Genomic DNA, 18510 nt, shown 5'->3' on the forward strand with positions numbered 1-18510 from the left:
CCTATCATCCGGTAACGCACTCCGTAAAACTTCCCTCACCTCACCAATCGTCGCGCCAAATCTGCCAATTTCACCATATGACGTAGGCCTCGAATATGCATTGAAGAATCATCGTATCTCCAGCCAATTCCTTACGCCGTTCTTGTGTTTCGGAGAGCCGGTAGTCGTGGAGTCCAGTGCAATGATTCCTGGGACTTTGATGTTCACCGTAAAATGAGCTGCAGCTTGGCGCCCCTGTTTACTGCATTTGCATCTGCGTCTGCATAGGGCGAGCATTTTTGGTGCCTGTTCGAATTTTAGCCGTGGCCATTGGCGTTGGGTTCGGGGTACCTTTGCTCAGCCAATGTCTTGCATGGGAACTAGCCAATCACGACTATTCACTGACTATATCATTATTATGTGAACAGCAAGATAAATGTAAAAGAAAGAACCCTCAGTAACTGCTTGAACCGTAACGCATAGTATTATTTGATGATGACATTCTTCAAACAAGACGTCCTGAACCGTTCATTCGGATTTCCAAACACCTTACGGAGTAGTTATCTCGAATATATGACTTATCGTCGATTACCATGTACACGTCCGTACAACTGGGTGCCGTCATACTACCCATCAAACCCATGCAGCTTCTCCTTCTTCGTCAACATCGCCTTCTGATCCTTGATCCACTCATTCGCCTCTCCAGTGCCTAACCCTTCCCAGTCTTTGGCCTTGAAGTCCTCGAGCATCTCGTTGTTGGTCATGAGCTCTTGCCAAAGGAGCACCGTTTCCGCAAACTTGACCGTGAACATCATCTTGCCCATTCTAACAAGTTGCTCCCTCTTCAACATCAAGATATCGTCAAGAGCTGTGACATTATGCCGCATCTTATCCCTCACGCTCATGATCCTCCAACCTCCAGCAGGCGCTGCAATCAGTGTCGGTATGACATTCATAGCCAGCGGAGGTAGCGAATCCATTCCATCCTCCCCACTTGCGCTTCCATCGGCGACATTCATATACGTGTTGACTGGTTCCGCGCTCTCCACCCAGTACGTGAGCGCAGCCAGATTCGACTTGCCGGAGTGCTTCTTGGGCTTCCACTCCCGCAACATGTCGTAACGCAGTAACAAGCGAAGGTTGGTGCCTTTCCTTTCGGCGTAAAGCTGTGCGAGAAGTCTACGATTCACGGCGATCTGGAAGGGCAGGAGAACGCGGGTGATGTAGAGTAGCAGCTCAACCACCATGCTTTTCTTCTCTTCGCGACTGATCTCGGGATCTTGACCATCGAGGAAACTGTTGAGAACTTGTGCCCAATTTGTCTTGCGTGTATGCGCCTGGAGGAGAACGGTGGTAATTGGGATGAGTTTGGGGAACACCCTCTGAAATTGCAGCAAGCATTCAAGGCTCTCTTCAGGCTCTACGTCGTAAGGTGAGGGTACAGTTGGATCTAGATAGTAGAAGTTGGGGAGGCCTTCCGGTGTGGTATTGGTATCTTCATTTGTCTCTGGTGTTCCATGTCTCCGTGTCCGTGCTGTGCTGCGAGTGAGTGGTGTAAAATCGAAGTGATTGTCGTTCAAGAAGGAATTTGAGCCGGAAATTTCGGACGCGGGACCGTCAGGCGTGTGTGGGCCACCGATTGAAGATGGCGGTGGTGTATCATCTCTGCTGATGCTTGGGGTGGTCTTGTCTACTTCAGTTAGCAAGATCTTTGCTTTTATAATTTTCCCACAAAGGTGAGTGTGCACTGAAATTTGTCCATACCAAGAGGTCCCTGCGCAAACCGCGCATGTTCAACATGAAATAACCCCATGAATGAAATAGCCTTTTGAGCTCTTCAAGATCTTTGGGTTCGTCAGGATGTTGAATAGAGGAAGGTGGCCGATTCAGTTGATTCTGCAGCACAGATTTGATGGTCTCGTTCAATTCATACACGGAACGTCAACTAATGCGATGTCGTTGTTGTCTTAGCGAATCATGGCCTTAAGGAGGGAATTTCACTTCTTAAGCAAGGCAGAACAGCCAATCACATGTGAGCGACGCGTTGTGCGATAGTGAAAGAACAAATTACGTGGAGTAGTTTAACGTCAACAAACTCGTTAGGTCTGGGGAAATAACCAGAATTTCACACAGGCTAGTATCAAGTGAAAGTTTTTGTTTTACACGCTCAGGGAAATCCTTTGATCACAAGGTACAAGAACATAAAATTCCACTTGCTGCATTGAGTGAAGGTAAATAAAACAGCGAATATAAAGATCAATGCGCGAGCCGGCGTTCAGGAGACGTTCTAGGTACAGGTTTCTACTCAATCTATCACTCCGTTGAAACTACGCAAACCCTCCTCCAGATTTAGAAGGAGAATTCTCCTCGGACACTACGAGATTGAAAGTATTGATCTGAGAGAGGTCATTTCCGAATCTTCTAGAAGTCAGAATGAGACGAAGTTTCGTAGCAGCGTGCGGTATGGGTGTCAGACCGTAATTGTGTTTACAAACAATCATCAAAGACTCTACGTAGCTGTTGTAAAAGACAATCAAGCAAATAGTGAGCCATAAAATCTACCTTTGTAGACATAAACACTCCTGTCTATGCAATTGATGAGTCTTCATAGTCCTCAGTGCCATTGAATCGAAAGTAAAGTTGACTCAAATATACGCGAAACCTTCGCAGTAATTGTCTGCACACAAAAGCCTTATTGTTGGTTATATCATCTCCTGATATTAAACGCTTCAACTGGAGCTTAATCAAGTCAACTTCTTATCTCAAGAAAAGACTTTCATCCCTTACTAGCCTTAGATTGAGTGGATAAACTGCCCAGCCATGTATTCTGGCGATTCTCTATCACTGAGGGCCTTCACCTTGCCGCGCTTGTATCCTGCTTGCCAGCCCTTTTGAAACGAGGCCCACAATATCACCACTCACCACTATTCTGTCTTATTGACTCCTATTGTTCTTTGTAGCGCCGCGTGCTTGGTATCTCCCGCTGTAAATCCACTCTAGTATCTACTTAAGCCTTCTTTGCAACCTCTCTTCTCTCTCTACAGCCATCACCACACGCACTCCACTCACTGCTGCAAAAGGAAGAAGCTAACTTGTCTCTAGTTTCCTTCTGTACGCTCATCCTGGACGTACAGTCTTTTTCTTCTGCTTAAACACTGGGCAGCATACCTCTCACTCGACTCTAACGTTCCGGAATTTTGCTCGCCATGACGACTACTCAGTCGAACGAGAGCCGCGTCTCTTCCGCTCCAGGCAATGGTAAGACAGCCTATCTATAGAATTCCTCACTCATACTGACTAGAACTCAGACATCGTGCCTGAGCAACGCGTTCTGACCCCACCAGCTCCATCCAGAGCTCCAACTCCCGAGACTGAGGCCGAGCAGATGGATGATCCCGGGCCTTCATCAGTGGTTCCAGAAACTACTGCTGCGCAGCAAAGCGAGATACTGGCCCCCTCAGCCACCGATGTACCTCATCCCATCGCAGGAAGGGCCAGTACGGTCCAAGCACCATGCCCTGTTCAAACGCAGGTCACTGGAAATGTTCGGATTCACACACCGATCATGACGCGGGCGTCACGTATGGTCGATGAGCTAAATCCTCAAGACGCTCGGCTCATCCAAGAAGCCATCCAGCAAGGACGCAAGGCAGGCTCCGACGTCTACGACTCCGATCCAGAGGCAGATTACAAAGAGGAGCTCAAACAGTATAACAAGAAGAACGTCTATAGAAACGTTCGATGGGGCGATGGTGCATATCAAACCAACGCTCCCGATGACCAATGGAAGGTCACGAACTTCACTCCATTTGTTCCCGGTCGCTGGGAGCGCATGCCCGATGGCACACTTCGTGACCAGAAGGAGAAGTGCATTATCCGAATCCTCGACCAGCAAGGCAAAAAGCGCATCTTTTTGAATCATCCCCCCAAGGACTGGAATGATCATGCGGCGCTGGCTGCTCTGAACAAGCGAGTCGTTCAGCAGATTCGCCGCCACACAAAGATTCGCTTCCGCAACGCTGCTCTCCCCTATGCTCAGGAGGAGCGCATTTGGATCAGCAAGAATCTCAAGCCCAATGAGACGAAGCCCTTGAAGGGTTGGGGACGCTTCGTTGCCGAGTTCAACGAAGCATTCCAGGGCAAAACATTGGGGGAGTTTCCTCACCAGCCACGCCCAGCCAGGACTCAATCATCTCTAAGTAAGGAAGTCGAGCGCTTCGCCAAAATTTACAAGAGCGGTGATATTCCGATCACAGCAAAGGAGCAAGAGAATCAAAAGGCTCAGGTTGCCACCCAGGCTGCACGCAAGGTCGTTTGAATGCATCGCATGTTATGCACCAAGATCGCAACAACTACCAGGTACATTGACATTCACCATCACCAACAACTACGAGTATTCCTACTATTCCTACTGCGAAGGCTTTCCATTCCTATTCCGCATCCGCGATTGAAGTCCAACCTAAACTGAAGGAAAACACTCGATTTTGCCCGAATTTGTATGCGTCGACAAACGAACTTTGAGATTTGAAGGTGAGGGGTTACCGTATTTTACTTGTGGAAGGTATATTTTTTTCGGCGTTGGGAATGAACACGGGCTCTTCTTTGGGAATTATGGATTCATTGCAGCAATACCGATGGATGAAGTTTGTTTTATTCCCATGGAACAAAGCTGGGCATGTGGCTTCAGAGATTCATCTTTGCTGTTCTCTTCGGTCATTAATACCCATTCTATCCACATGCATCATGATGCGGTCAAAGGATCGCTACTTCAGTTCTATTCGGTAGCTTATGCGAATTATTATGACATCTGTATCTTAATGAGTCTTCGTATACTTTTGTGACAACAAAGTTGCGACTGAACGAGGTCATTGTTTGAACATCTCGGTAGCAAACGGAAAGATCATTAGTTCGCATCAACACCTGAGCTTCTGAAGCAGCCTCTGAATGAATTATTGTTGTACTGAGTTGTCTCGTTGTACTATTACGCAGAGAGTACTTCCCGTTTCTGGCCCACCCGCAGCTGCAGGTTACCACAAGCCTCTTTCCTCAAGGCAACTGAATTTAGCAAAGGCTGATGCTCTCATATGCTTAGGATAAACCGACAAGTTTAAGCTGTCTTCCAATATACGATCGCTACCGAGACATCTCATAACATATTCGAACATTCTTTCAGCCAAACAGAACTCCTCGTCCCGCAAAGCAGAATATCTTTGTAACTACCGCGCTGATATTCCGACGATGGGCCAAGCTGCGTCCAAACCCGTGACGCAGAGGGATCATGTCGACGAAATTTGCGCTTTTATTGCCCAACAAGCCCTCTCCGCGAGTGATGAAATTGCAGATCAACATGGCCGCGAAATAAGACGCAGAGACTCTTTCCATCTCGAATGTGGTGAGGATGTAGAAATCCAATTCTCCAGAAACACGGGGCTGACGGTACAACTACAGAAGATACCGAGAAGAACGAGAAGAAAGGGGTCGACAATGAAGAAGCTACCAAGCCTAGGCGGAAGACCAGAATCTCCGCTGCGATCGACAACTTGACAGGTCGTTCCAAGGATACCCTACCCACGAAAATGAAGAAACAGTTCAGAAGCATCATAGTCCAAAATCCTCAAGACCTTAGACTGCCAATAGTGGAGGATCTGGTTCTTCCCGCAGAACTCGTCCCTGGATCCGTGGTGGTTTTCTTGAACGAAGCAGATGATACAGTGCGCATGGCAATGGTGTTCTCGACGGACGCTAATTTCGAATACCTTCTTTTCATCGTCGAGGAAAGTGTGCTTGATGATTTGGGACTACGTCAAACGCCTGGGCGCGTGGGTCCAAGCAGTATTTCATGGATGGACGTTTTCACTGTCACAGCCTATTCGAACTGCGCAGTGCTGCACAGATCACAGTGCCCATATGCGAAATGGATCCAAATGCGCGATTCTCCATTCCCGAAAGGGAGCATGACTCTGGAGGAAGGCCTTGCCATTAGTGAAGAATCGCAGCTTAATGTTGACGACGTGTTTGAGCGGGTCGAAGCCCGCTGCAGAAGCGTCCGAACCTCATTGTCGGAGACCTTTTGGGGGTATCGAGGGAGGTTTGAGTTGTTTCAGCTCATGTATCCTCCAGAAAAAGTTGAGGGGAGGTTTCAAGAATGGGTGTACCGGACCCATATTCTCATGAGGCGCCGTAGACTAAGATTGGATCTTTGAGGAAGTATCAAAACGTATCAATATTAGAAAGGGATCAACAAGCAACCATGGTTCAAATAACCAAGCAGTGCTTTACTACCACATTCGCCTGTAACACCGTGCTATGCCCTTGGATCCATCAGCTATAGAATTATAGACCTTATGAAATATGAACAGTTGCAAAAGTCAAATTATCAAGTCCTTTAGAAACCAAACGCGTCCAACAGAGAATTGGCATCTGGCTCATGGAACTGTGTTGGTGGGGGCTTCTTCTTCTTGTCCTCCTTGATCTCGACCTCTTCTGTGCTCTTCTCTTCATCCTCACTTGACTCTTCCCTAACCGTGCCTTTGCTTGCAGCCAAGCTGTTGCTGATGTGTTCGCGCGTAGGCATATCTGCCACAACAAGTGAGCTGCGCCGACGCAGAAGCTTTCGCGGATCGAACTCAAAATCTGTAGTTGTTTTATTGGGCCCATTGGCATAGAATGAGTCGCGTGGCAACGCGGGAGACAGAGGAGGCCGGTTGAGGCCGACTTCTCGCGGCGGTGGCGCAAGGAACTCCCAAGTTTTAGCTGCACATTATTAGTACTCAGGTCATGATTTCTCATCTTCAAAGCAATGGATACATACCGAGATCGAGGGCTAATAAGTCGCAGCCCATTCTCGTCAATAAATTGCAAGAGTGCATCACGAAGTCCCATTCCTCTCGCATACCGACCATCGTCGCACCTCTTAAAGCCTGTAGACTCTTCTCTCTAAGTTGTCGGTAGAGCACAACAAGAGCCGGGTCATCTGCCAGATAGCTCTTTGATTTGTACTCCGGAGTCTCTGGGGGACTCATCAGCTTTTCCAGTGGAGTAATTAGGCAGCGAACAGCATGGTCACGGCGGTTCAACATCCAGAAAGCCCAAGTTGCCAACCATCGGTTGCCGTCGCGTGCAGCCTGGGGCAGTATCTTTTCCTTAAGGAAGGTAGTCAATACAGGCCCATCGTCTCCTTCGTAGACTCGCGCAACTGCGATGGCTAACTGAGTATCACCTAGTTGGTTGTTTAGGACGCCAACTGCGTCTTTGAGACAATCAGCAAGCAAGAAGAAGGCGGCAGCATAGTGAAATCTTCGTTTGCCCATGAGCGCATAGGCATTTTTGAGAGCAGCTGTCTTCCATCTTGCTTCAGTGAAGTTATTCGATAAAAGACGATGCGTAGCCGCTTGCTCTTTCGAGCCGTGCGCCATTCGCCAAAGGCCCACCAAGACAGGTTTCTTGCGAAGCGCAAGGTAGAAAAGAGAGCAGTCGACGGGGTTTCGATCATCGCCCTTGGTATATTCATTTCGGGCAATTATTTCGAATTGAGCGCGCTACAAGCTTTTGTCAGCATGCGAGCATGGAAAATGGTTCATGTCAATCAAGCTCAGTACTCACGATGGCGTTTATATCAGTCATCCACATGAAGAGTCCGCTCTCCTTCGCCTGACCCCACAGAAGTTTACCACTGAAATGCCTTGATACCAAGTCGACTAAAATATCTTGGCTTCCGCTGTGATACGCCCAAGAAATCTCTCGCCATGATATTGGCGTTCGGCCTTCGTTCCCATGGCTGTCGCTTAGGACATGTTGTCGGAAGAAAAGGAGGAAACGTCCAGCATTATCATCAATGGACCGTCGGTGTTTTTCTACCATTCCAACGCACTCAACGATATCAGCGAGGCGAAATTGCTCTCGCGAAGAGAGTATAGGAATTCGTTTACTTGTAAGAAGCTCCGTAAGGGAGACAGCAACTTCCTCGGTAAGTGAGTCCGGCTCAGTGTCGTCAGAGAAGTCAGCATAAGAAGTGTGGATGTCTTTTCGAGATGCTGTCATCTGAGCCTGAAGTATATAAGTAAGGGTGTAACTGTAGAAGGTAGTAAATTACTCACGTCAGGATCTTCAGAGAAGTCCTCTGGTAGTAATCCCAAAGAACTATCCAAATCATCACCTTCAGTATAGAACTTCAACTTTTGGTGTAGACGAAGCAAAATCTTTTGGACAAGCAATAGCTTTCCAGCAAGCACACTTTGACTGAGTAACTGTGGGTGGTATACAGGCAACGGTCCATTCAAACGGCTCACAGCTGTGAATATGTCGATTGATGCCCTTTTGCGTGAGACCATGCGCAAGCTGGGAAACAATGAGTCAGAGACCTCGACATTCTCATCTTGAATGAATAACTGGTTGCCTGAACCAATGATCAGGTTGCCACTCCCCAGCCAAACGGAGTCTCCAATAGGATGAGGCGTTATGTCTCGAATACGCACATCGCGGATAGGCACCCAGGAAGGACCCGCATTCAAGTAGTCATAACGGAGCTGTGCATAGACGACTATCCGGTGCGGAAATCCGACTGCCAATATTGATTGGTTATCAGGTGTAGATGACCAATCGAGATCTTGGATAATGCCATTTCCGTCGAACTTTTCTTCGTACTCTAACTGCGCACTTCGTGTATTCCAGATTGTTAGAGTAGTCTTCTCGGCATCCACCAACGCTGCTTTCCGTATGGAGGTACCGCTGGCAAGTGTTGGGTTACTGACCCCGGTCTCAACAACGGATGTCTGTAACCATTCTAAATCTCTCTTATCGACATTCACTCTAGCTGTCCACGATTTGATGACGCCAGATTTAGTGTACGATATAGCAATGTCGCGCGCAAACGTGTCGAGGAAGCCTGATATCACAGGGGCTGAACCCGCGGGATCGACAGGCAGGACGAATGCTAGATCGTCGCCTGAGCCAAGGTCAAAGGTGGAGAACTCTTCCATACAAATCTCTGGATGTCCGTTGGCATTGCCGTTTGTGGGAATCGAAAGCCTACGGCCGGTGACAGGATCCCGATCTAGATGTGGGAGCCGAATTTCCCAGCAGATACCTTTCATCTCCGAACTGATGGTAGCGAGATGTACTACTCGACCCCCAGTCCGGGTTTCTGGTACAACGATCAAACACAAGGGTTTCCCTTTGAGCTTGTAGCTGAGGCGAGCCGCCTCAACGGCTTGCGGGCCACGACTATCAGATAGCGCGATGTGGTCGTGATGAAGGAAAACCACAAAGTTTCCGTCCTGGAGCAGAGCAGTTCGATGAATGTGCTCGGTGACCTTGACAGTGCTGTGCCTGTGCAGTGTCATGCCCTCTTCGGTTGGTCTTTGGACCCAGACGATGCACTCATCTGTGACAGTCCGTGAGACTAGTGCTCTTCCACTTGCAGTACGATTGACTTTTTTGATGGCATGTGAGTGGCCGGTCCAGATGGTCTTGCGCTGGATTCGTTGCAATTGTCGCGATGGATCCAAAAGACGATCAACACGTGATTCCAACCACTCAATTCTCCCGTCATAGTGATGCGACAGAAGAGTAATGACAGAACCTGGTTTGTCGCCACAGAACGCGTAAAACTGGACATTATCATGCAGGCCGTGGGCACCTTTTGCGAAGTGAAGATGCAAGCCATCCGAATGCGCGATGTTGAATACATCAGTGACCTTCTTAATCTTCGCTCCAATGTTTTCAAAACCCCATGCGGACATATTCCCTCTGTCATCTAGCACGACGCATATTTCGGGATTACGATTGGCGACCTCGACTAGATGGTGTAGCGCCACTTGGTCTTTTTCTTCACTGGTCGCCTGCTGAACCGCACGTTCTGTTGCAAATGTGAAGTCTCGCCCGTCGATGAAGAAAGCATATCTCTTGCTTGATTGCTGGTCTTCCGTTATGACGCGGGGCTGGATACATTCCATCAGATCGAGCTCTGCCCAAAGATTGAATCCATCCACCCCATGATGTTCTCCCGGTACCCACACCCTTACTTTATTGTCGGCGCACACCGTGTAAAGAACATTGTCAACTGTTTGCTCCTTGTGGATGGGACGTCGCCAATGCACCCCTGTGACAACGGCTGGGTGGGGTAGATACGAGTAATCGAATCGCTGTTGGTCTGCAGAGCCAAATGCAAGGCGCCGCCAAATCTTGAGCAATCGATCGTAGCGACCTGTTGAAGCGATCAACTCGGCATCGGGCGAAAAGTGTGCGAATTTGACGGGGTTCGCGAGCTTCTTAGTCCAAATTTGCTCAGTGGCAGTATGGGTATTGAGAAGCGTCAGAGATCCACTTCCTACGAGCAACTCATCGGGCATCCCCCAGGATAAGGTTGTTATTGTATCTTCCGGGTCTGGTAACGGCACGCTCCCCTGTAACGACCACTAATGCACGTCAGTGAGGAGAGATTATAGGAGCAATGGCAATCATACTTTGATTGCATCCTCGTCTTGTCCATATGGTTGATATGTATACACAGTCTTTGTCGAGCTGGCTGCTATCTTTCCTGTATTCTCGTCAAAGGCAACCGCTTCCAGCTCGGTCTCCTCATCGATGTATGTAGTTTGGAGGACATGGTTCGGGCGGTCCAGTATTATGAGCGCGTTCCCGGAGATGTAGACCTTGAAAGTAAAATCAGTCAACGCTTCCACTCCAGCTAGTGGACAATGGTTTACATACAATGATCTGGTTGCCTTCCCACAGTCCATGGCTGACTGCTTGCAGCTTAGCCTGCGGCCTTCCAGGTAGAATACCGCGCATGAGAGTGGCAGGTCGAGAATTGTTACCGATGCCACATCTTCAAGTGAAAAGGTTCTCGCTGAGACGACTGAGATGTTCGGAATGGCGCGCTCAATGTTAAGCCGTGACGTCTCGGGTGTTCCGAATCATCCATGCAGGAGAGCTCACGCGCACGAGCCACGTGGAGAGCTCCAGTCCTAATTAAGATCTGCGGGACGCATACGGCATTTATCGATAACGATGCTAGTGCTAGTTGCGATATTAGATGAAATGTACATTAGGCATACTTCCACTATTCGAGCTCACAACTACATGTAAATACAAATTCACCCCCAGCATCACTACTAACAAAGACTATAATTCCTTGTAATAGAATTGAGCGAAATTCATGCATTCCGAACCTTAGATATGGATCTTTCAATGCAGCGTTCCTCGCTGACGTCAGTTGTCACATGGTTGAGCATTCCAATCGCTCTGCACAAGTAGATACCAAGTCATCTACCAATCTATCATATGAATTCAGACAAATTTTTGTTCTTTCATATTCCTCTAATATAGAATAGAAATGAGTAGACCGTCCACGCAGTCCTAACGTCCAACAAGGATCACTCCTTTTTTTGATAACCTGTCCCAACACCGAGAACACCTACACGTACGGGCCCATGCAACTTTGAACATAAGCCACCTATTACTGGTACATTCCTTCAACCCATCGGCCTTGAGACCTTTCCTTCGACACCTTCCGCAGCCCAAGACACATCAACATCAATGCCTCGAACGTCTCTTCTCCTCTTCTTATATGTAATTTGTCCCTTCAAGGTAGTTCCCTGCTTGAGAGATGTTTTCCTGTCTTTGTCATCCAGCAGCAGAACGGCTTGATGCCAGTGCGTGGCTGTGCCGAATGGACCTGTAGCCATCGCTACGCCCTCTGCCCCATTTGCACTCCATTTCAGAGCGTCTGCTTGGCTAAGATCCGGTTTGCTCCCGTGGGGGAGGAAGAAGGTATCAAACCAAATAGCGAATGCATCCAGGGATTCGACATCTCGGTCGAGCGTAGTCGAATACGGTGCTGTGAAGTCCAATTCCGGCACAGTGATCCGAGCGAGGTCAAGTTCGTAAAATGTTGACGCGCTGCCGCTTATCGATTTGGGCGGTACATCGAACACGCCAATTTCCCTATCATTCAATAATCCACCCGGTATCATGGTTGAAAAGTCGAACCCGTAGACATCTTTCCAGAAGTTTTCTCCAGTACTTTCAGATATCCAGGTCTTGTCTGAGATTGGAGCTACCCGAAGTGTGCAGTGGCTTGGCACCATGAGACCATCTGGCTTGAGGTAGATGTCTCTTGCCTTCAGTACGGAGTCAAGCATGCCCTCAAATAGAAGACCGTAGCCCATCCATTCTGAAACAATAATGTCGACATTACCCTTGCCGATTTTTTGCTGGAGATGGAAATCCTCGATGCGCCCTTGGATGACTTCAACTACGTTGTCATATCCGTTCTTCTTTACAATCTCCCTCGCTCGTAAAGCAATGTCGGAATTGTCGATTGCAAAAACCTTCTTCGCTCCGGCTCTTGCGCAGAACAGACTTAATATGCTTGTCCCGCAGCCTACGTCCAACACAACCTTGTCTTTGATGAGATGGGCATACTTTTCGATGAAATCACGATACGACTCTGTGCGCACGCGGTCCTCGATCATCTCGCGATGGATACCATTGCCCTTGTAGGAGTCAAAATAACGCTCGTCACGCTCTCCACTGACGTCGATTTTGGACACATCCTCGGGCAAGTTCTTGGAAAGCACTGCTTCGTACTCTTCATAATCTCGCACTTGCTCATTTGAATCGGGCATGAAATCTCCCAATTCAAAGAGTAACGGATCATCCTCAAGTGTAGGAACGAGATATTTGTCGTCGGCTAAGTTTTCGGGTGTTACCGTGAGTGCAGACGGATCTGTACCCTTCTGAGCTTCCAAGCGTAGGTAATTTACTAGCTTAATGACACCAATCTCCTCGAGCTCTAATTCATATGATAAGCAGATGTCGGTATCCGGAAATTATAGTATTTACTTGACCCAATCTCCTGAATTGCAGCTTTGACGTTGAATTTATGCTCGCTTTCGCAGTGTGTGAACATTTCAGGTACATTGCCCCATGGTTTATCACAGAAAAGACACTTGAAAGTCGTGGTATCGGGTTCAGAGGCATCCTCAATCAGACTACCGACTGAGCTAGCCGTGTCAGAGTCGGTGTCAGACATTGTTTTAGACTCCTAGATTACTTCCGGTCGTGATATGCAATTTGTAGGTTTTGGGGATAGAAAGTTTGACAGTCTAGCGTAGAAACTTTCCTGTGGTGGAAAAAGAGCCAAGACCAGAATCGCTTTGTGGGCGACTGCGGGGTTGGTCTGTCCCGCCATCCGCAAGTTTTCATTTCAACATCTCTGAAATATCCAACGACATTTGGACATCGGACTGGATATTTTTTGGTGCTGTTCAATTTGACATTTCCGATGTCGATTTTTGATAAGTTTCGCCAGACCTTTCAATTTTAGCCTATTGTCCTACAAAGCATACAACAATAATCACTTCATGCAAGCTGTACGAAACTCTTGCTTGGATCTTGCCAGCTTTCAAGTTAGATAAGTCTATCAAGAACTATGAGAAGAGATGTTCCTACACGGTCTGCACGCCTTGCTCAATCTCGCGTACAGTACCGTGCCCTTGCGTTGGAACTATGCAAAGTAGACGGCTCTTGCGTGGATGATATTGTGGACTCTGTGAATCTATCAGATAGATGTCAATGGATTCGAAACATTGTCCAGATGAGTCTTATACACTGTTTGAAGAGCATGAATGTGCAACATGTGCTCAAGAAGGAATCAACAGCCTAACAAAGGCACTGTTGATCGCAATTGCAATGCTAGGCATATCAGGAGGACATAGATATTGATTATATCTTGAAGTCTTAATCCACAATGATGGATAAAACTAATATAACCTCCATGTGTAATGCAACAGAGTGATTGACTTACGGTTTCTCAGGCTTCCCCACGACTAGTGTATGCAAAAATGACAATGACATCACAGATTGACGAGAGTCACATAATTGCAGCGCAGACGGAGCTTGAGAAGAGATTGGAACGCAAAGAAATTCCTGTAGGAGCGCCTGTTGGCCAATCTAGCAGTGATTTATCGAATGATGGCCTCAATATCGCACGGGAAGAATGGTGGCAAGACCTACCAAAAGGGTCAAAACCGCCACGAAATAGGACGGCACTTGATGCGGGCCATCGTTGACCTGCCACAGATCAAACCGCAACTTCGAAGGGATGGACCAAAAATTACTAACAATTGGAAATTGATGGAACCTCCTGTTGGATGTTTGAACATGCCGGCTAGGCGAAACGATGCTGCTACTCTTAACTCCTTCCTGAATCACGCCGTCATTCCTCCACTAGGATATGGTGGTAATTTGAAAAATGTCAGAACAATGAATGGATTGTCGAGGCTTGAAAAGATCGAAGCCGTAGCTTCGGAAGAAATGCGTCAAAGCTATAGCGATCGACACGACCGGGTCTTTCACCTTCCACGGAATGAACAGCAAGATCCCGAGCTACCACCGAGACCTCCCAGAAGCGAGAGATAGCTATCTGAACAATCAAATCAACCGTATCAACTCATCAATTCTGCATCACATTGTGATGATATTGCGGTAAAGTGCATGATTGATGTTATCACGATGAAGAGTCAGTCGTACCGATCGTGATATCATCGTCGTATGTGGATTCTGCCGATTTCTACAATGCCTACAATGCCAAGTTGGTTCTTTGAGTGCCGAGACCCAGAATCACCATCCTGCATGTGACCCTATTGTTGAACTAATGAGATACGAATTCTTTATCCAAAACCTATTTTGGCCCAAAAGCTGCCCCCTAGGGTATCATAAGTTCTTTAATATGTACTCTGACGGGCGTCGAGAGATGGATGTGGATTTAGTAAACGGCGAGCCTTGGAATTGCACAAAGAGATATAAAAGCCTGACCAAAGTTCTTTATATTACTTTCGACACTAGTAACATCGCTTTCATTCACAAACTTGTCAATCGTGAGCTAGTACGAATGACCAAAGATAGAACTTTGGTGAGCTCTATCTCTTAATAACCATAGCTCCTTGTAGAATCTTGACGTAGTTTCGACGACAACAATCTACTGTCTTTGAATTAATTCATATGCACTGTACTAGTACAAACTTCACCCTATAAATCATGTCATCAGGCCAACAAGATAGCACGGCGAATGCGCCAAGTGGTGCTGGAACTGAAACGGAAGCCAAACCCAACGATCCGTGTCTTTTTCTTGCAGGCTACAAGGAAAGAGTGCCCCAGAATGTTCAAGAAATGGATACTTGGATGGTAGACATGAAAGCTACCTTGCTTGCGCGGCTAAGATACACCCAACGCGCAAGCGCAGAGGAGGAAGTGAAGAGTTTAGACGATTCCAATCCAACAATTTCCTCGCAGATCAACCAAAAACTGAAAAGGATTGGTAGCATCTGGGAAAAATGGTTACCAGAGCACGACGTCGTGGAAGGCGAGATACGCGACAGCAAAAGACTTCAGCAAATGATCAACGAAATTGCAGAGCCGTACCATGAGTTGCATGAATATCATCTCAACAATAAAACATGGGCGAAAAAGGAGGAACACATGTTTGCACAGCAGTGCTGGGAAGACTTCCTTTATTACCAGAACGAGTGGAACAGGAGAGGGCCGCCATGGAACGTGGAACCTATTATGATGTCGAAACGCGGCATTCAATGGCCCACAAACGACGCCTATGTCGGATGGTTAAGTCATTTAATAAGTCTTTATGACAAATTTCAAATAGGGAGTAGGGAAAATATGCCCGATCGACTGACTCCTGAAGACGCGCACCGCTATTCGAACAGCATTCGCCATACAACTCCCTTCGAGGGCAGGCTAAGCCATCTACGGACGAAATTTCCACACAATGACAAAGAAGTTCACTATGATTGGGAATCGTTCAACCAAGCACGGGAGCATCTGTCAGGCGAGCAGGTTGAAGGAAAGTTTTGGAAAATGTATCATGAGGGGGGCAAAAAAGGGAAATGGGGCCTTCAAACTTCGTTCGAAGACGGTACATGGGGCAGTGAGCCTACGAGGATCAGACGCGACGGTAAAGCACAAAAGTTACTTCATTCGAATGGGTCTGAGTATCTTGAGCTCGGGCAATGGAGAATATTTCCGAAGCGATCGTCACCCACTGGAACTGGCAAATCTAATGATGACAACACCAAATCTAACGATGACAACGCCAAATCTAAAACCCATCCTCTAATCGAGAAGGGAATCCGATACAAGCAGAAGTTGGTGAAAGAAACTCAAACTATTCAACAGATTGACACCGATGAACAAGGCAATCCAGTACGCGACAAGTCCGGGAAATGGAAGACAACATCATCGGACATAACGATTGAGAAACATCAACCCGAAACAGATGCGGAAGGGGCCTTAATTCGCGATCACAACAAGTACTATGAATTTACAGCCAGAGCCTACGCTGTCGAGGAAACTAGTCGAATCGACAGCGAGAATCGACAGAGCAGAAGGCATGACTATGGTTCCGACGAATTCAGTGCGGACGAAGATTCGGCAGCTATTGAGCCGGAAAGTGACACGGATGTTGGGTCACCAGCCCTTAGATATGGTCGACGAAGCCCAGGCAATTCCGAGCATGGTCCAGAGGAGATTGACTTCGAATCTCCATTCGAAGGGGATCTTTTTCAAAAGAGCTACCGGGAATGTTCAAGCACTGGGTGTAGTCGTTCAGGCACTAAAACCGTTGACCCTCACCGCGCCAACACTGAAGCAATCACTGAAGACAGCAACGATAAACCACCGAGCGGAGGAGCTGAGGAGAATAATGATGCGGACGAGGAGCGCGATAGCAACGACAACAGTCCTAATCCATCAACTTCTAAACTCCAAGTCCATACAGTACTGCGAAATCCCCCCACCACTTCCAACCGTAAATCTCCACAACCTTCGGTCATGCCTTCACATTTAGACGATTTCGAGGTGCAAGCGTTGTACACCCAGCTTGACATTCATGTGGAAAAGGTTGGCCTGGTGAATTTTGCGATCAAGAGAGATTTTGATGTGGACAGCTTCATGGGGAACCTTCGAAATCATGCATTGAGGCTCTGGGGAAAAGAAAGGCCTGTCCATGTAGTACGAAACAGGTTAAACCAGTACGCAAGAATACTCACGCCAGATGCTCGTGACTTAGAGAATCGTCAGAAGACTGGCACAGTGCCTTCTACGGAGTTATACCCTAAGGGAATTCGCTATAGAATCGCGCAACTGGAACAGCAGGAGAAGGAAATCAAAAAGAAGAAGAAGAAGAAGTAGAAAAACAGTAAGGACAAGAAGACAAGAAGATCAGGGAGGACAATTGGAAAGAAACGGCAGCGAAAACGATTGAAATATTATCCATTTATTCGGGGACAAAATCAGCTTTCTACGAAAGTCATGCAGACGAATGAGATGAAGGAAGGTAGATATATCGATAGGTGTACATCTAAGAAAGACGGTGATCTTTCACAGGCGTTTGATTTAATGCAACTATCAACATTGGTTATCAGTGAAGTCCCACGTCCAATACTTCGCCCCTTTACCCTCGGTTGCAGTATGTCGTCCCTCCGAGTCTAAGTTGGGAGACTTTTCTTGCTAAAGGGGGGAATTGACTTTAGAATTTCACTTCTCTATAATCATGAGTTCAAAGGATACCAGCTGTATGAGCCGACCCAGGTCAAATGATGAAGATAAAGAAGATTGTGATATTTACTACCGTCCGAAGATTCGCAACTTCAAAAATCTGATATAATGTCAATGCCACGGATCGATGTTCTATTACTTTGAACCGACGATGTAACTTAGATATGCCGGTTAGGCTCGTTGATCACTCAAGTTGGACTCAGATTTTGCCCTTCCACTGCCTTGCGGGCTGTCTCTTCGAGATTCGCAGATTAGTTCTTTTCGGTGCTGGTCGTTGATATCAACGCACAACATTTCGCTTTATTCACTGCAGGTACGGCTAACATCGTAGAATCGAGGATGGGAAGCAGTATCGATATCGAGGGGACATTATATTATAAGTAAACTAAACAGCAGACTCATGTAATTCGTAAACAAATGAGATTAAATCTCTCTGGCATCTGGTGCATGAGCAGCCAAAGGAGAGGCTGACTCTCCAAGCCGGGTGCCTCTGAAGGTTCGATTGAGAGAGAGGGCAACAGTTGGGCTGATGTTACATTAGAAAATGTGTAGCTTAAAATAGGGAAACAATGTGGAGGTCAAGGAGCCTTCACAAAGAACGAACAATAAATGTACAAGCCACTAATGAATTTTATGTAGCTCGAATAATGGCAATAAAGAGAAACGTTCAAAAGTTAATAATACACAAATTATCGGGGAATACGGTATTGACTGCAGATAAAATATGGCTGCAACCCCAATCATATGGCTTCAAGTTTACTCACTGTTCACAGATCCTCAAAAACGAAAGCTTCGCATCAAATCAGCATTTATTCAAAACAAACGACAATACGATGGGAACGAAAAGGGCGGGAACGAACAAGGCGCAAGCGAAAAAGGCGGAAACGCAAAAGGGGGTCCCGAAAGAGACGGGAACGAAAGAGAAGAGTACGAAAGAGAAGAGTACGAAAGAGAAGA

General features: G+C 47.1%; 8 protein-coding genes across 8 annotated transcripts in view; 5 read left to right on the top strand and 3 right to left on the bottom strand.

Annotated features, from left to right (window-relative positions):
• Positions 1 to 605: 605 nt before the first annotated feature.
• Positions 606 to 1938, bottom strand: BU24DRAFT_469765 (uncharacterized protein; the record flags this gene model as incomplete). Its single annotated transcript, XM_033532633.1, has 2 exons — positions 1744 to 1938; positions 606 to 1664 (listed from the first exon to the last, which is right to left on the bottom strand). Exons 1-2 carry the CDS (start codon positions 1777 to 1779, stop codon positions 606 to 608), a joined length of 1095 nt encoding a protein of 364 aa, XP_033389338.1. The 5' UTR covers positions 1780 to 1938.
• Positions 1939 to 3185: 1247 nt separating this feature from the next.
• Positions 3186 to 4319, top strand: BU24DRAFT_469768 (uncharacterized protein; the record flags this gene model as incomplete). Its single annotated transcript, XM_033532634.1, has 2 exons — positions 3186 to 3237; positions 3288 to 4319. 2 exons carry the CDS (start codon positions 3186 to 3188, stop codon positions 4295 to 4297), a joined length of 1062 nt encoding a protein of 353 aa, XP_033389339.1. The 3' UTR covers positions 4298 to 4319.
• Positions 4320 to 5217: 898 nt separating this feature from the next.
• On the top strand, positions 5218 to 6182 carry BU24DRAFT_404063 (uncharacterized protein; the record flags this gene model as incomplete). Its single annotated transcript, XM_033525620.1, has 2 exons — positions 5218 to 5371; positions 5428 to 6182. The coding sequence occupies 2 exons, from the start codon at positions 5218 to 5220 to the stop codon at positions 6180 to 6182; spliced, it is 909 nt and encodes a 302-aa protein (XP_033389340.1).
• BU24DRAFT_361581 (uncharacterized protein) lies at positions 6182 to 10874 on the bottom strand. Its single transcript, XM_033524149.1, has 6 exons — positions 10690 to 10874; positions 10443 to 10631; positions 8076 to 10394; positions 7582 to 8025; positions 6791 to 7517; positions 6182 to 6732 (listed from the first exon to the last, which is right to left on the bottom strand). The coding sequence occupies exons 1-6, from the start codon at positions 10768 to 10770 to the stop codon at positions 6365 to 6367; spliced, it is 4128 nt and encodes a 1375-aa protein (XP_033389341.1). The 5' UTR covers positions 10771 to 10874; the 3' UTR covers positions 6182 to 6364.
• Positions 10875 to 11285: 411 nt separating this feature from the next.
• BU24DRAFT_487508 (S-adenosyl-L-methionine-dependent methyltransferase) lies at positions 11286 to 13082 on the bottom strand. The gene is made up of 2 exons (XM_033533459.1): positions 12826 to 13082; positions 11286 to 12775 (listed from the first exon to the last, which is right to left on the bottom strand). Exons 1-2 carry the CDS (start codon positions 13013 to 13015, stop codon positions 11454 to 11456), a joined length of 1512 nt encoding a protein of 503 aa, XP_033389342.1. The 5' UTR covers positions 13016 to 13082; the 3' UTR covers positions 11286 to 11453.
• Positions 13083 to 13210: 128 nt separating this feature from the next.
• On the top strand, positions 13211 to 13692 carry BU24DRAFT_416679 (uncharacterized protein). Its single transcript, XM_033526518.1, has one exon. The coding sequence runs from the start codon at positions 13415 to 13417 to the stop codon at positions 13646 to 13648; it is 234 nt and encodes a 77-aa protein (XP_033389343.1). The 5' UTR covers positions 13211 to 13414; the 3' UTR covers positions 13649 to 13692.
• Positions 13693 to 15021: 1329 nt separating this feature from the next.
• BU24DRAFT_404066 (uncharacterized protein) lies at positions 15022 to 17187 on the top strand (the record flags this gene model as incomplete). Its single annotated transcript, XM_033525621.1, has 1 exon — positions 15022 to 17187. One exon carries the CDS (start codon positions 15022 to 15024, stop codon positions 17185 to 17187), a length of 2166 nt encoding a protein of 721 aa, XP_033389344.1.
• Positions 17188 to 18277: 1090 nt separating this feature from the next.
• The window catches only part of BU24DRAFT_469774 (uncharacterized protein), a gene marked incomplete at its 5' end in the record, with an annotated part of 1675 nt that continues 1442 nt past the window's right edge, over positions 18278 to 18510 (top strand). The window contains one exon of the mRNA XM_033532635.1: positions 18278 to 18495. Within this exon, the coding sequence (XP_033389345.1) occupies positions 18278 to 18495 (218 nt within the window). The remainder of the gene's footprint in view (positions 18496 to 18510) is intronic.

Source organism: Aaosphaeria arxii, assembly GCF_010015735.1.
Source record: "Aaosphaeria arxii CBS 175.79 unplaced genomic scaffold BU24scaffold_1, whole genome shotgun sequence".
In the NCBI taxonomy this organism is placed as follows: Eukaryota; Fungi; Ascomycota; class Dothideomycetes; order Pleosporales; genus Aaosphaeria; species Aaosphaeria arxii.

Bases quoted from the DNA above. Each gene is read 5' to 3' on its own strand.
- BU24DRAFT_361581 (XM_033524149.1), bottom strand. From the start codon at position 10,770: ATGCGCGGTATTCTACCTGGAAGGCCGCAGGCTAAGCTGCAAGCAGTC. The intron at 10,395-10,442 runs GTATGATTGCCA...GACGTGCATTAG, and splicing joins AAGACGAGGATGCAATCAAA to TGGTCGTTACAGGGGAGCGT. The intron at 6,733-6,790 runs GTATGTATCCAT...AATAATGTGCAG, and splicing joins CTTATTAGCCCTCGATCTCG to CTAAAACTTGGGAGTTCCTT.
- BU24DRAFT_487508 (XM_033533459.1), bottom strand. From the start codon at position 13,015: ATGTCTGACACCGACTCTGACACGGCTAGCTCAGTCGGTAGTCTGATT. The intron at 12,776-12,825 runs GTAAATACTATA...CATATGAATTAG, and splicing joins AATTCAGGAGATTGGGTCAA to AGCTCGAGGAGATTGGTGTC.
- BU24DRAFT_416679 (XM_033526518.1), top strand. From the start codon at position 13,415: ATGAGAAGAGATGTTCCTACACGGTCTGCACGCCTTGCTCAATCTCGC.